This window comes from Antedon bifida, chromosome 4 (genome assembly GCF_963402885.1).
Source record: "Antedon bifida chromosome 4, ecAntBifi1.1, whole genome shotgun sequence".
NCBI classification, from domain to species: Eukaryota; Metazoa; Echinodermata; class Crinoidea; order Comatulida; family Antedonidae; genus Antedon; species Antedon bifida.
Window position 1 is genome coordinate 32485462 of NC_136229.1, and position 16067 is coordinate 32501528.

The 16067-nt window shown below is 34.5% G+C and overlaps 4 protein-coding genes across 4 annotated transcripts; 2 read left to right on the plus strand and 2 right to left on the minus strand.

Annotated features, from left to right (window-relative positions):
- The first annotated feature begins 240 nt into the window (after window positions 1–240).
- On the plus strand, window positions 241–4561 carry LOC144839580 (SPRY domain-containing SOCS box protein 3-like). Its single transcript, XM_078695010.1, has 4 exons — window positions 241–687; window positions 2262–2449; window positions 2655–2889; window positions 3134–4561. Exons 1-4 carry the CDS (start codon window positions 315–317, stop codon window positions 3481–3483), a joined length of 1146 nt encoding a protein of 381 aa, XP_078551136.1. The 5' UTR covers window positions 241–314; the 3' UTR covers window positions 3484–4561.
- Window positions 4562–5188: 627 nt separating this feature from the next.
- Window positions 5189–8296, minus strand: LOC144840510 (structure-specific endonuclease subunit EME1-like). Its single transcript, XM_078696340.1, has 8 exons — window positions 8020–8296; window positions 7652–7822; window positions 7046–7257; window positions 6761–6899; window positions 6399–6514; window positions 6014–6203; window positions 5574–5630; window positions 5189–5382 (listed from the first exon to the last, which is right to left on the minus strand). Exons 1-8 carry the CDS (start codon window positions 8023–8025, stop codon window positions 5272–5274), a joined length of 1002 nt encoding a protein of 333 aa, XP_078552466.1. The 5' UTR covers window positions 8026–8296; the 3' UTR covers window positions 5189–5271.
- A 595-nt stretch (window positions 8297–8891) lies between these two features.
- LOC144840509 (uncharacterized) lies at window positions 8892–13495 on the minus strand. The gene is made up of 11 exons (XM_078696339.1): window positions 13333–13495; window positions 12051–12821; window positions 11881–11955; window positions 11723–11770; window positions 11355–11525; window positions 10749–10960; window positions 10464–10602; window positions 10102–10217; window positions 9717–9906; window positions 9277–9333; window positions 8892–9085 (listed from the first exon to the last, which is right to left on the minus strand). Exons 1-11 carry the CDS (start codon window positions 13474–13476, stop codon window positions 8975–8977), a joined length of 2034 nt encoding a protein of 677 aa, XP_078552465.1. The 5' UTR covers window positions 13477–13495; the 3' UTR covers window positions 8892–8974.
- Window positions 13496–13683: 188 nt separating this feature from the next.
- LOC144840322 (methyltransferase-like protein 22) lies at window positions 13684–16051 on the plus strand. The gene is made up of 6 exons (XM_078696107.1): window positions 13684–13808; window positions 14370–14516; window positions 14703–14743; window positions 15026–15170; window positions 15336–15449; window positions 15869–16051. Exons 1-6 carry the CDS (start codon window positions 13736–13738, stop codon window positions 16036–16038), a joined length of 690 nt encoding a protein of 229 aa, XP_078552233.1. The 5' UTR covers window positions 13684–13735; the 3' UTR covers window positions 16039–16051.
- Window positions 16052–16067: the final 16 nt, after the last annotated feature.

Sequence of the window (16067 nt, forward strand, 5' to 3'; positions counted from 1 at the left end):
CATGCATGTTTTAAAGAAAATTGCTATGGAAAACGCGTACAGATTTGGTCGCGGAGAAAAAGAGGTTAGAAAGGAGAGAGGATGAGGATACCAAATATTACTGACTATATGAATGGGCATGAAATTTTAATAAGTAAAGAAAAATTAATAACGTAATTCAAATTTCTTTGGATGAATTCTCAAACAGCATTATTGTGTGAATATATTTTTATAGAGGGCGCACTTATGGATGAAGAATTATGAAATGCGTTTGTTGATTTTTGTGAATGAAAGTTCAATAAATATGTCTGAATTTTGAAGAGGAACTCACCGTAATGGCTGACAAAAAGACTGATAGAGATACCACGAAATGCCAAAAGGTCGAGTCTCAAACAGAAGTCTCGTTTTCCAGAAATCGAGACGGACAACAGAGAAACTCAGGGCCAGGCCACAAGGAGGAAGATGATGATTTGGAATGTTCAGCGGCCACCAGCACCGCAAGAAGAGGGAGGATGGAACGACGACGACTCGAAGGCTGTCATAGGCCTAGCCCTGGCAGGGATAGTAACTCGGACAGTGATGAAAATGAGGGGGAGATGAGTAGAAGGAGTTTACGTTGTTATTTTACAGCCAAAACTTTACATAATCCAGAAGAAAATGAAGCGACAACTTCTGATCTTGCAGCGGTAGAAGATGAAGCAAAAAGAAGTAAGAACAAATATATTTTTTTCCCCTTTTTTATGGATTTTTCAGTAAGAAAACTAGGGGCTATGTGGCCTACCCTATATTAATATGATTCTTGATGACTAGCTACTGTACTTTATTTAGGCATATTTTTTAGCTAGGTACTACACGGATACTACACAGATCATTACGATTTAGCCTCTCTATAAAGTAGGTAGGTCTAATAAGTAATAAATAGTAATACTAATTAAATAGTATAATTTACATAATAAAACAGTTGGTAGGCTAGAGAGTGGTTATTAGTATTATAAATATTGAAGCTCCATAATATATTCTTCTTGTCTATTATTACGTTAATATTATTGATAATGGTAAATGATTAAACTTTGAATAATAATAATAATAATAGCTGGTATGGTAAATAAACAATAGAAAGTAACTTACTTAGGTGAAGGTCATTTTGCCTATTGACCTCTAATTATAAGGTCACCTGGCAGAGTTCCAATTATATAAGAATTTCCATGGTCAAAGCAAATTGGTTAAAGATGTATTGTCCCTTTGACTAATTCAAAAAAAAAAAAAAATAACAGATTTCGAAAAAAGGTGGGTCATTTTGAAGTATCATAATAGTTATTAACTATCACCAAAAATTTGTCCAAAAAAAAATCATTTAACTGAAATACAGACGTTTTTTTGTTAAAAAAATAACTTTGACTTCCAGTCAAAGTTTTCGATCAAAACATATCCGATAATGAAACGTGCTTGTTTGGCTACTCTGTATGCATAATCATAAAACTTCCTCACGATCTGTGTGAAAATACCTTCTCAACCGTGACGAGTTGTAAACAATCTTAATTAGCATATGCATAATGCGTACTCATGGTTTGAAATCTTTGTTTACTTTCGCTCGCGACGATTTTCCAGACGAAATGTACAAACTAATTTACCTGTTAATTACGTAAACTTGTTGCTTTTGGCTTGAATTTTCGACTTAAAGTGAATAACTTTAATATTACTTTGATATGGCCAATTTAAATTTAGAATATTTTGACCTTCATTTTTTTGTGTTTCAAGGGACAATACATCTTTAATGAATGGTCAAGCAAAACAAGCATGGAATTACTAAAACCTTAAAAAGTTCCTGCAGAAATATTTAAATTTGGTTGGAAGGATGACAAGCCTAACAAATATTGCACTGTCCACCTTCCCAACAATAATAAGAGACAGACATAGTCAATGAAGAGAAAGATATACTGTGGAACAACAGGCTGCTGATGTTCTTTTTTATTTTATTTCATCATCACCCTACAGTGACTATACATCACCAGTAACAGGACTGTCAGAAGACATAAAATATTCAATATACAAGCAAAAATCTACAGATAACAAGACAACATTTAGATATATTAGTGACATTAGACAAAACCTTTTGATGCAAACATGTAAGTGATCTAATTATGCATTATTAGATTACTAACCTAATTGGGTATTATTGTTTTGTGTAGTTAAGCATTCCAAAACATGTGTGTACTTAATTTTATCCAACATATTGACTTCACAAACTATCAGCAAATAAAAAAGTTTGAATATTTATCTAGGTTTTGATTGGGTCTGGGATAGGGAGTCTAAATCGACGGCAAGTCATGTGACATTAGATGAACGGGAAGTAAATTTTCACCTGGAGTATAGTTGCGGAACGGCCGCTTGTCGGGGGACAATGGAAATGGGAGAAGGGCAACATTATTGGGAGATAAAAATGGTATCTTCCGTTTATGGAACGGATATGGTGAGGAAAATATAAAATTTGTTTGTTTTTCATTTATTTAATTGGCACAAACAGTCCAGGATTTGAATCACAACAGTGCACCACAATCCCTAAAACAAGTAGTAAACAACAAAGATTGGATTTAAAAAACAATATTTAAGTGTCGATTAAAAAAAAGCTTGGATGGTGTGTTTCAAAAATTATAATCAGTTATCGTATTTTGTAGATGGTTGGCATTGGTACAAAAGAAATTAACTTCAATGATTATAGCCAGACGTTCTGTAGCCTTCTGGGTAATGATAACAACGGTGAAAGTTGCGGATTGTCCTACACTGGAGCGTTCCATTATGCAGGTTCCACAAATGTGTTTTGTGGAAAGTTTGGCCAGACAGATGTGATTGGTGTACATCTTGACATGTGGAAGGGCACCCTAAGTTTCTATAAAAATGGCCAACGCTTGGGTGAGTTATTTATAAAAGGGCACCCTAAGTTTATGTAAAAATACATGTAACTCTGATATTTAGATCTGAACTTTAAAGTTTTGTTCTACAAGTTTTCTAGTTTTTACAAAAATAACCAGAAGCCTCAATTTAAATACACATATTCACTATAAGATGATGAAAGTTCATATTGTAATTCGAAAATTGAAAAATTTCCCATAATAAACTGCTCTATCAATGTTTTTGAATTCCATTTATTTTTAAGGAACGGCAAAAAATGGATTGGTTGGAAAGTCATGGTACCCAATGGTTTGTTCGACCGCCGCTCGCTCAAGTATGCGCTTAGTACGAGCTGTCTCGTACCCCTCAAGTTTACAGTTTATGTGCTGCACAGTTCTACGTAAAAACATACCAGTGGAGAAGAACGTTCTTACTGCGCTGCCTTTCCCGCCAGGCCTTAAAAATTACTTGAACGATCGTCTGAGCTGGTTGCTAGGGAGCCAGGTAGATCCAACATCAAATATACCATGCTATAATAAAGGTACTCAAACATTATTGACAATTAAAGGGAAATTATATTCGACTGAAGATGGCGAAAAAAGTGAAGAGGTTTAAGAAATACCACAAAGTTAAGGTTTGGAAGTTTGTGTTACAAACGCTAAAATGAGAAATTGGATGAGAAAGATGGGAGAGGTAGGGCTATACCAAAGTTGATGGGAGGGGGGGGGGGGCAGGGTGGTTGAAAAGTGTAGACAGGCCTGCATCGTAACTGCTGAGTGGAAGAGGTAAGGCTGTACAGTGAGTGAGTGAGGAATATTTTATTAGACATTAATTTGTTACGATTTTAGCTTTCTGCTGATTTGTTAACTTTTAAAAAACTATGTACAATTATATTATGATTTAATTATTTATTCAACTAACCTGTAAATATGAAGTTATTATCCAGTTAATATGATCAGCTAAATATTTTGTAAGAATGTTATACAATCAGCAGAGCTAATAGAAATTTTAAAAAGTCAAAATGTTATTTAAAATCTGTGAATTCTATATTTTTTGTAATCAGGAAAATCTTTGTACTCAAATTGATTTAAGGAGTGGCCATAACTGAGAGGTTTCACTGCCATTGTAAACAGTTGTGGCCTTCCTTGCTTGGCTCTTATCTTCCCTCTAGGACACCACACAAGGACACACCCTCAATGCAAGTATGCCATTGGTTGTCAGATGTTGTGTCCAAATGGGAACCTTACATAATATATCTGTCCTTTCCTGCTGTCAATTTTCAATAATTTCATCGTCAATCATTGTTGGTATTGGTAAAACTATTACAATGTTATTTTAATGATGAAAAAAAACATTAGTGCAATTATTTAATAGATGAGAAATGTTTTAACGGAAACATCTTGTGTTTTACCCTAAAAATTGTAAAATGATATCCATTCCCTATTGATATCAGATCCTCAGTTCAAAGGTAAGTGTGTACAATCAAATTAGACAGTGCATATTTTAGTTTGTAAAAAATTTAAGTTTTTAAACATGTTTAATGCTCTTAACCTATAAATAGAAAATAGACAATCAATGATTTCAGTATATACATTTAAAAAGAAATGTTATTTTTTCCAATTATTCCAATGTATTTGGTTTGAATTGGACTTTAGTTCTATGGTAAATTATAAGGTTTTATCTTCGAGATATTAATGTATAAAAACACTTTATTTTCATTGACACATGTCAACCACAAGATGGTTACATTTATTGTGTAATAAAATACATTTAAAATCCATGTAGCCTGTTGATTATTCTGTTCTTTTTATCATTATGTCTTTATCTCCTATATGGCTAATATATTTCAACAGTTATGTTTTGGAAATTTAGGGCTTTTTGAATGGTGTAGAGATGGTAGTATACAACTAAAGATCTGGACCAACAGGTGGTAAACACCTCTGAAACGGTCCAGTCCCCCTACTCATCTCAAATGATTTACTGTACTAGGTTTTTTAAAGTGCACATGAGGTAGATGTGTACACAAGACCTACGGTTTATAGTCCTTATCCATGAAGACAGAACCATGGAGCGAGTGAGCATCGAACCCTTGCCGATGTTATGGCTACATAATTACGGTTAAACTGTCTTAACCGCTCGGCTACTCACTCGCTTGTTAGTGGCAATTACTAGTTTAAAAAGCTAGTTAGTGGCAATTACTAGTTTAAAAAAAACTAGTTAGTGGCAATTACAGCAATAAGAGTACATTTAAACCAGCTGTAGCACCACAAAAATAGACTTACATAATACCGGTGTAAAAAACAAGAGACTTACATCAATATGTGGTTGCAAATGCAATATTTATTTTCTTTAATTAACAATAAGATTTTTTAAATTTTAGATTTTGTATGCACTGATAAATTGTCAGTGTAAAATTTGATTATTATCCCTGCTTGTCATCTGTATGTAGATACGACGTGATAACTCCTTCCCGACACGCCTACTCCTAGATAACACACCAGTGCCACGCCTTACCTATAACAATAAAACTGACATGTTACATGAGAAAGTCAAGAATGAACTAATGTTGAAAATTGTTATGAGGATGAGGCAATAATATTAAAGTACAGTATCTTGCCTGAGAATACTAGGCATGGTACTAATGCAATAACAACGTAATGTCTGCAAATGATTGATGACTAATGTGGCGGGAATTGTATAATTACCATGATATCTTCCAGTAACTTCTCTGCTTCTTGTGGGCTGTCACATTGACTATAAGCCTGAAAACAAGTAAAGAAATTGTATGTAAACCATCTATCATTCTTGTCAGTTGAGTCATGTCTTAAATTTAAGTATATCCATTGGCAGGTCAAAATTTGTAAAAACTAAAATGTTCTAATTTCTTATCTGTATTATTTATCCAGCAGGACCTGGGCCAGGTGGCATCCTTCGTAGGTCTGCCATGTATGCTATTTGATTCATGGTAAGTGTTTATTGAATAAACATCAATTTATTTTACTTATTTATTTCTGAATGCATAATGTGGCCTAGCATATGATTATATATTCTTTCTATAATAGGTGCTTTGAAATAACGTATGGGTCTACAGGAGTGGTGGACTGAAAGACTGGATGGAGTCAAAACAAAGATGACGACGTCTAACCTGCAATAACAGCTGTGGAGATGGATACTCTGCTACGACTGCTTGCGCAATCTCCGGGCTGACATTACGAAATTGTTGTATCTGCTGCCGCCACAATCGTAACAAGCCTTTTCCGTCTTTGCCAATCTTGACACCACCGGCCCATTCGGTATCAACGTGAAAAGAAAATGTTGCTTTGTCCCGTTCTCGCCTATGAAGAAGAGAAATAAGAAGCGAAATCCATGATTAGTATGTATAATAAGAGAAATATTAATAGGTATGTTAATATTCATTTAAATTTTTTTACAGAAATTTGAGACACAAGTACAATATTCATATCAATAACTTTTATTATCTGATTTTCAGCAGAAAATCTGAATTATAATTTTAATATTATTTTCAATACTTGAAAGGAGTTTCAGCAACAGCTTTTGTGTACATAGCAACCATATCACCAAGCTCTGTTGTGGTTTCTATCATTTTTAGAATGCAACCCTCTTGCAGCTGCAGGTCAACTAAGGCCTGAAAATCAAAATGAAATGTAAGTATATGATTGCCTGCTGTAGATTCAATAAAAAAAAAAAAGTTTATCAAAGATTTACAGTAGGTAGGGTAACAGTGAGCTATTTGCCACTTAGGAAGCCTTACAGTATTGTTCAATGTAACAAACTAAACATGAAGGATTTAAAATCATGATTTCCTCTTTCCCCACCAATCTCAATGAAAGACAACTGCCATTAAATGCTACATTGCACTGGGTTTCCTTACCTCCTCTACTTCCAGCCTGGTTACACAAGCTGTAATGTCTTCAACTTTCTTAATTTTCTTCGTTTTTGTTTGCTTTGTTGACGCATCCGTACCAAGACATGCAGCTCGGAAATTACGATTCTGTAATGTCTTTTGGTGTCTTATACCAAAAAGAGAGAAATTTTAATAAATATCAACAGGTATGTCCTTTCAAGCCTACCCCAAAACCTGAGCTTACATACAATTTATTTACAGTTTAATAGTACTGTATTTGTTTTTGAAAGTGATATATATTATTAGTCTTACCTAAAATATCGTTCCATAGCTATTGTAACCATAGTAACAGTCTTTTCTGGATATTTTCTCTTTGCCTTTTGGGCAAATGACCTAAGGTCATCACTGTCACGACAACCAATTGATTTTTCTTTGCGATAATTACTAATCATTTCAACAAAATCACTGGTTGGTATAACAATGAGTATTACGTCTTCTTGTGTTTGTGTTGTAAAGCTCTGTAACTGCAAGAAAGATGTTATTTAAATACAGTCCTTTTGGCACACTCCTATTAAGGGGAAATATTAATGTATGTTATAAACAGCCTGTATACAGCAGAATCCCTCCTTTGAAATACCTCTATTCAGGGGACATTCCTATTAAAAGAGGAAACCTTGCAGTGAAACAAAACAAGGAGAACTCCTATTTATAGCACACTTTGTTAGGTCCTAAATAGGTTTCAATAAGGGTTTTGTACAGTAGAACCCCTCTTTTTGGGACACCCCTATTAAGAAGACACAGTTCCATTATTAATGTATACAGAGAAAAGTAATAAAATGGCATCACTACAAAAACATGACAGAATAGCCTTCTTGTGGCAAAACCTATGGATAGTGTGAAGATGTACCAGTACAGTACCTGTAAATCATCTGCGAGTTGATGCTCAATGTTGTCTCTTGTCCAAGAGATTGTGTTTGTCATTGGTTGTGCTCTTAGTTCCGTCTTACACTCCAAGCTTTGCAGCTTAGCCAGAACTTCACCACCACCACTGCTCTCTAGTACAGCTGGATCCACTAGTGCTGTGACATACTACATTAATGTTCATAAAGATATTATACATTTGTAAAGTTTAAAATGTCATTATCCCCAGGATGAGGATAAGCCTGTGGTTCATAATGAGGGTTAAGGTGTTGCTTAATTTAATATTACTGGTGCAGAACTTTTTCTGAGTTTTTTTTTCTGTGAGTGGATTTAGCGATTGAAATGCATATATACAAATACTGTACCTTCATGCATTCTTCAGGACGACTGGATTTTTTAAGCTCTTGCAATGCCTACGGAAAAAAGGATTCAAAAAGGACATGTTTAAACATGTTTAATGCTCTTAACCTATAAATAGAAAATAGACAATCAATGATTTCAGTATATACATTTAAAAAGAAATGTTATTTTTTCCAATTATTCCAATGTATTTGGTTTGAATTGGACTTTAGTTCTATGGTAAATTATAAGGTTTTATCTTCGAGATATTAATGTATAAAAACACTTTATTTTCATTGACACATGTCAACCACAAGATGGTTACATTTATTGTGTAATAAAATACATTTAAAATCCATGTAGCCTGTTGATTATTCTGTTCTTTTTATCATTATGTCTTTATCTCCTATATGGCTAATATATTTCAACAGTTATGTTTTGGAAATTTAGGGCTTTTTGAATGGTGTAGAGATGGTAGTATACAACTAAAGATCTGGACCAACAGGTGGTAAACACCTCTGAAACGGTCCAGTCCCCCTACTCATCTCAAATGATTTACTGTACTAGGTTTTTTAAAGTGCACATGAGGTAGATGTGTACACAAGACCTACGGTTTATAGTCCTTATCCATGAAGACAGAACCATGGAGCGAGTGAGCATCGAACCCTTGCCGATGTTATGGCTACATAATTACGGTTAAACTGTCTTAACCGCTCGGCTACTCACTCGCTTGTTAGTGGCAATTACTAGTTTAAAAAGCTAGTTAGTGGCAATTACTAGTTTAAAAAAAACTAGTTAGTGGCAATTACAGCAATAAGAGTACATTTAAACCAGCTGTAGCACCACAAAAATAGACTTACATAATACCGGTGTAAAAAACAAGAGACTTACATCAATATGTGGTTGCAAATGCAATATTTATTTTCTTTAATTAACAATAAGATTTTTTAAATTTTAGATTTTGTATGCACTGATAAATTGTCAGTGTAAAATTTGATTATTATCCCTGCTTGTCATCTGTATGTAGATACGACGTGATAACTCCTTCCCGACACGCCTACTCCTAGATAACACACCAGTGCCACGCCTTACCTATAACAATAAAACTGACATGTTACATGAGAAAGTCAAGAATGAACTAATGTTGAAAATTGTTATGAGGATGAGGCAATAATATTAAAGTACAGTATCTTGCCTGAGAATACTAGGCATGGTACTAATGCAATAACAACGTAATGTCTGCAAATGATTGATGACTAATGTGGCGGGAATTGTATAATTACCATGATATCTTCCAGTAACTTCTCTGCTTCTTGTGGGCTGTCACATTGACTATAAGCCTGAAAACAAGTAAAGAAATTGTATGTAAACCATCTATCATTCTTGTCAGTTGAGTCATGTCTTAAATTTAAGTATATCCATTGGCAGGTCAAAATTTGTAAAAACTAAAATGTTCTAATTTCTTATCTGTATTATTTATCCAGCAGGACCTGGGCCAGGTGGCATCCTTCGTAGGTCTGCCATGTATGCTATTTGATTCATGGTAAGTGTTTATTGAATAAACATCAATTTATTTTACTTATTTATTTCTGAATGCATAATGTGGCCTAGCATATGATTATATATTCTTTCTATAATAGGTGCTTTGAAATAACGTATGGGTCTACAGGAGTGGTGGACTGAAAGACTGGATGGAGTCAAAACAAAGATGACGACGTCTAACCTGCAATAACAGCTGTGGAGATGGATACTCTGCTACGACTGCTTGCGCAATCTCCGGGCTGACATTACGAAATTGTTGTATCTGCTGCCGCCACAATCGTAACAAGCCTTTTCCGTCTTTGCCAATCTTGACACCACCGGCCCATTCGGTATCAACGTGAAAAGAAAATGTTGCTTTGTCCCGTTCTCGCCTATGAAGAAGAGAAATAAGAAGCGAAATCCATGATTAGTATGTATAATAAGAGAAATATTAATAGGTATGTTAATATTCATTTAAATTTTTTTACAGAAATTTGAGACACAAGTACAATATTCATATCAATAACTTTTATTATCTGATTTTCAGCAGAAAATCTGAATTATAATTTTAATATTATTTTCAATACTTGAAAGGAGTTTCAGCAACAGCTTTTGTGTACATAGCAACCATATCACCAAGCTCTGTTGTGGTTTCTATCATTTTTAGAATGCAACCCTCTTGCAGCTGCAGGTCAACTAAGGCCTGAAAATCAAAATGAAATGTAAGTATATGATTGCCTGCTGTAGATTCAATAAAAAAAAAAAAGTTTATCAAAGATTTACAGTAGGTAGGGTAACAGTGAGCTATTTGCCACTTAGGAAGCCTTACAGTATTGTTCAATGTAACAAACTAAACATGAAGGATTTAAAATCATGATTTCCTCTTTCCCCACCAATCTCAATGAAAGACAACTGCCATTAAATGCTACATTGCACTGGGTTTCCTTACCTCCTCTACTTCCAGCCTGGTTACACAAGCTGTAATGTCTTCAACTTTCTTAATTTTCTTCGTTTTTGTTTGCTTTGTTGACGCATCCGTACCAAGACATGCAGCTCGGAAATTACGATTCTGTAATGTCTTTTGGTGTCTTATACCAAAAAGAGAGAAATTTTAATAAATATCAACAGGTATGTCCTTTCAAGCCTACCCCAAAACCTGAGCTTACATACAATTTATTTACAGTTTAATAGTACTGTATTTGTTTTTGAAAGTGATATATATTATTAGTCTTACCTAAAATATCGTTCCATAGCTATTGTAACCATAGTAACAGTCTTTTCTGGATATTTTCTCTTTGCCTTTTGGGCAAATGACCTAAGGTCATCACTGTCACGACAACCAATTGATTTTTCTTTGCGATAATTACTAATCATTTCAACAAAATCACTGGTTGGTATAACAATGAGTATTACGTCTTCTTGTGTTTGTGTTGTAAAGCTCTGTAACTGCAAGAAAGATGTTATTTAAATACAGTCCTTTTGGCACACTCCTATTAAGGGGAAATATTAATGTATGTTATAAACAGCCTGTATACAGCAGAATCCCTCCTTTGAAATACCTCTATTCAGGGGACATTCCTATTAAAAGAGGAAACCTTGCAGTGAAACAAAACAAGGAGAACTCCTATTTATAGCACACTTTGTTAGGTCCTAAATAGGTTTCAATAAGGGTTTTGTACAGTAGAACCCCTCTTTTTGGGACACCCCTATTAAGAAGACACAGTTCCATTATTAATGTATACAGAGAAAAGTAATAAAATGGCATCACTACAAAAACATGACAGAATAGCCTTCTTGTGGCAAAACCTATGGATAGTGTGAAGATGTACCAGTACAGTACCTGTAAATCATCTGCGAGTTGATGCTCAATGTTGTCTCTTGTCCAAGAGATTGTGTTTGTCATTGGTTGTGCTCTTAGTTCCGTCTTACACTCCAAGCTTTGCAGCTTAGCCAGAACTTCACCACCACCACTGCTCTCTAGTACAGCTGGATCCACTAGTGCTGTGACATACTACATTAATGTTCATAAAGATATTATACATTTGTAAAGTTTAAAATGTCATTATCCCCAGGATGAGGATAAGCCTGTGGTTCATAATGAGGGTTAAGGTGTTGCTTAATTTAATATTACTGGTGCAGAACTTTTTCTGAGTTTTTTTTTCTGTGAGTGGATTTAGCGATTGAAATGCATATATACAAATACTGTACCTTCATGCATTCTTCAGGACGACTGGATTTTTTAAGCTCTTGCAATGCCTACGGAAAAAAGGATTCAAAAAGAGCGAATGAAAGAGAGAATAGATTGGTGAGAGTTAATGGTGGAAGACATTAATAACACATTTTGACAGAATTATCTTGAATTTTACCTTTCGTTTTGCAAGTTCTTTTGCCTTTTCTGTTTTCTTTTCCAACCTTTCTTTTTGTTTCTGGGCTTTGCGTTCCTTAAATTTAACAAAAACAACCTCATGTCTCCAAAATAATTATCAAATTATGGATTCTGATAAATTGTTAAAAATGGAAACCTGATCTCACTTACCAGTGCTTCCTGCTTATGTTCAGCAATTTCTTCTGCAGACCGATTCTTCCGTGATTTTGACGATGAGGATGATACAGATGAGACCACACTGGACACACTGTCTAACGTTTCTTGTGAATCGGACACGGTCTTCATGGAGTCTACACTTTTATAACTAAATTGTTCAGACGACTGATAGTCTTCGTAATTATGTTGGGATGGTTTTTTATAGGAAATGGATGCAATATCAAATGCATTTGCTCGATTATTATTATCCGTAACCTTTGCCCTTTGACCTCTTATCCTATTCAAAAGTTCAATTGTATTATTGGATTCATCATCACTACTTGAAAGAGATATAGGGCTCCCTCTATGGTCTGAATTATAAACTGCACTCATTTCCGATGGATGGCTTGTTAAGTCAATGTTTGCTAATATATTGTTTTGTTTGTTAAATTCTACGTTATCTGAAAGTGACTCAACTGTGACAGTCTGTCTGTCTGGGATTTCCCCTCTGTCTGGGGTTTTCCCACAATTCAGCTGTGTTGGACCGACATCTATATTCTCTACTTTTGAGAATTCAGCATGAGTTCTTGCAAACTTTACTGAACTGGTTTCTCTGTCAGAAAGTTGTCTTTTTAATGTTCTGGTTTCAGTTGAGTTTAATGAATGAATTTTAATATCAGGAAGATCTTTCAAATCATCATCATCGCTTAAATTTATTTCATAATTATTGTCAATATTTCTTGTATTGTTTTCCTCCTGCAATTCCTCTATGAACCCATTCAGAAACTAATAAAAAAAAAAGAACCCAGTACGTCAGTACTAAACAATGTGTACTATTATTACCCTCAATGTACAATGGTATTTGTAGCAATTGCAACAGCATACATGCCAACACTTTCGTTTTGGCCGGGAGCACTGTGTGACACTAAAACAAATGACTAAGTAGTACCTTTGAGTTGAACTACTACACACACAAGTGACAGTATTATTATCAATACACCAACTATCAACCAATCAGATGACATGAATTTTAATTAAGCATGTGGTATTTATAATAATAATATTCAATAAAAAAACTGACTGAAAATATGAGTATAAACTCAATACCTATCATTATAATACTATCCTTTCTGAAACAAGTTTAGTACTAGGCCTCAGCCCAGAGCAGGCCTACTACTACTACCTACTACGGCCTGGGCTAGTACTGTCACGTGTTGTGTAGCTAAGCTACTCTCTAGTATACGTAGTAGGCCTAGCCAAGCCAGCATAAAAGTTAGTAAAGTAAAACTAAACTTACATTCCCATCAAATATCCTGTTGATTGTCTCTTCAACATTAGACGTAACAGACAGGTCACGTCTAATGTCATCTTTTGAAACGTCTGGGCAAACAAGGTAAACTTGCTCCACCTGTTCTATCAAAGAATTATTCAGAAATGCCATTTTCTGTGGAATTGTCAACGAAAACAACAACACATGCATGAAAGCGGTGTCAAATTACTGACCTTGTATTTTTGATTGATCGCGCGGGAAATGTTCATGGTCCACTGCACACCAACCACCACGGAAATTGGTGGCGCTCTAGTGCCATGTGCCTGATGTATTTTGTTTTTTTGGTGGTGTCAAAGATCTTTGGTGGCAGACTGGCAGAGGTGTACAGAAAATTAGAAGACCTGAAAAGTAAAAATAGAAGCATTGGGAGATGGCAGAAGAACTTAAAATATTTCTGTCAGATGTCCACATTGAATACAAGCATAATAAATCAGAATTCCAACGTAAACATCTGATTAAAAACCTCACTAAACTTTAGTCTAAAGTAGTTTAGGCCCTATAGCTAGCACTACTTTCTTCTAGAATACCTACTCTAATGTGTACCAGCACCAGGCAAAGCCTTATGATATAGTTTTAGGCTTGATAGAATACAGTATTCAGTACAGGACTACGTAGGCAGGCCCAGGTCCTACTATACTACAGCCTCATGGTGCAATGTGGGTGGGCAAAGATTGTTCTCAGATCCCCAATTTAATCATGGAAACACTTAACTTGATACTTTTTTAACAACAATGTCATTCATTTAGTTCTTTTCACAAATTACTTTATTTCCACTATATTTCGTCTTACCAATTCCTCTTAAAAGCATATTTGAAAAAATGTAATTTATGTTTTAATCTGACATAATGTCACAATAATATGTACCATGTGTTTCATTGTTATATGACATAGTTATATCTGTATTTTATCAAATATTATGTCTAACAGTATAAGAAATAAAAAATACTGTAAAATAAACACCGTAGGCCTATTGAATTCCTAAAGACTTGCTGTATTATTTGTAGGATATGTAACAAGATTTGAGTATATTATTCCTGATGATATTGATTGTTCAAGAGGTGCTTGTCATGCATCAGTGCACACAGATGAAGATGGTGACTATGAAGTAAGAAGACGAAAATCACCAGTTAACAAAGACTGCATCATTATAGGTAATTGATAATAATTAGTGTCACCCAGGCAGCTCCTTGCCCAGACGCAAAATGATTTCATAGTTAATTTATGATGTTTTTAAGACAATTTATGAAAATATTGTAATTTATATTAGTACATAAAATGTATTCACTTCCAACTTATTTATACTTTATTTACAGTATTTACTATTATTTGTTTCACAGAGCATTCTTTAGGAACTGAACTTACAGATGTTGGGCTTCAGGTAAGCCAAGAAAATGTCATTGTAGAGAGTCAGTCATTGTGATTGACTCACAGACAGACTGACAGGACTTCTGCAGCTGATGATAGTAGTTTGATATTGATTGATTAAACTACTCTTTTACTTTGAGGCTTTGCATAATGTGCAATATAAGCCCCATTTATTATTATTATTAACAGTGGTATATTGGTTTTTTTCTGCACTATATAAGCCCTATTTATTAGGTGATCACTTAGAATAAAATGATCATCTATTTTTATTATTGTTTGTTTTTAATGGATGAAGGTTTGGCAAGCGTCTCTACTTCTGTGTGATTTCATCCTTGACAATGTTCAACTATTCAAGGGATGCTCATGTCTTGAACTTGGTGGCGGTGTTGGCTTAGCTAGTATTACCATGGCAGCATTTGCAAATGTTGTAATATGTACAGGTAAGGCTAATTGTTACCAGATTCACTGTTTTTGTGAATAAAAAGGAGCTTTCTGAAAAATGTATGTGTTCTCTTCCACAAATCTTAATTACAATGCTATTAAAGATGAGCAGGAATATAGCCTAAACTAAATTCTAAAACAAAACTATTTGTTTTATCGTAAAGATGTTGGTGTTCAAGTTTTAGAGACTTGTCTGCATAACATTGATAGAAATTGCAACAATGAAGAAATGTGTAAACCTATCGTTCGGGAGCTGAACTGGAAAAAAGACAAACAAGGTACATGCTGAAATATCTCAAATTGGCATAAATTTCTAAAAGTTATTTTGCCCTTTTCCAAGTTTTTAAACCTCTTTAGTCAATCAATCTTTCCGTCTGTCAAAAAAGATGTCCAATGATGAGTCTTAAGCTCTGTCTACACTATCAAACTAGTGTGATGTGCCCAAATATGGTAGTGATATGATTAAATATGGTAGTGATATGACATCATCGTGTCCATATATGGGCCCATCACATTTTTGTCACATAAAGTTTGATAGTGTGGACAGAGATCAATGTTTTAAAGGTTCCACAGCATCTGTCAAACAGTATTTGTCCCTTCCATGCTCATTGTTTTCTTCTAATCTAATTCACATTCTTCCTTTTCTTCATATCCTTCCTAATATATTCCATAACCACAATTTATTATTTTTTTTAAGGGACTAAGACGAATGACTCAACAGAAAGCACCAGTAAATTTGATTGGCTCGAAGATGAGCTAGATCTTTTGTCAAATGTCGATTTTATCATCGCAGCTGATGGTGATTGGCCATTTTTATTACTGTTTCAACTTGACTTTCTTGTAGTGTTAATCTCAAGTGTGGATTAATGAGGATTATCATGATCACTCTCAACAAT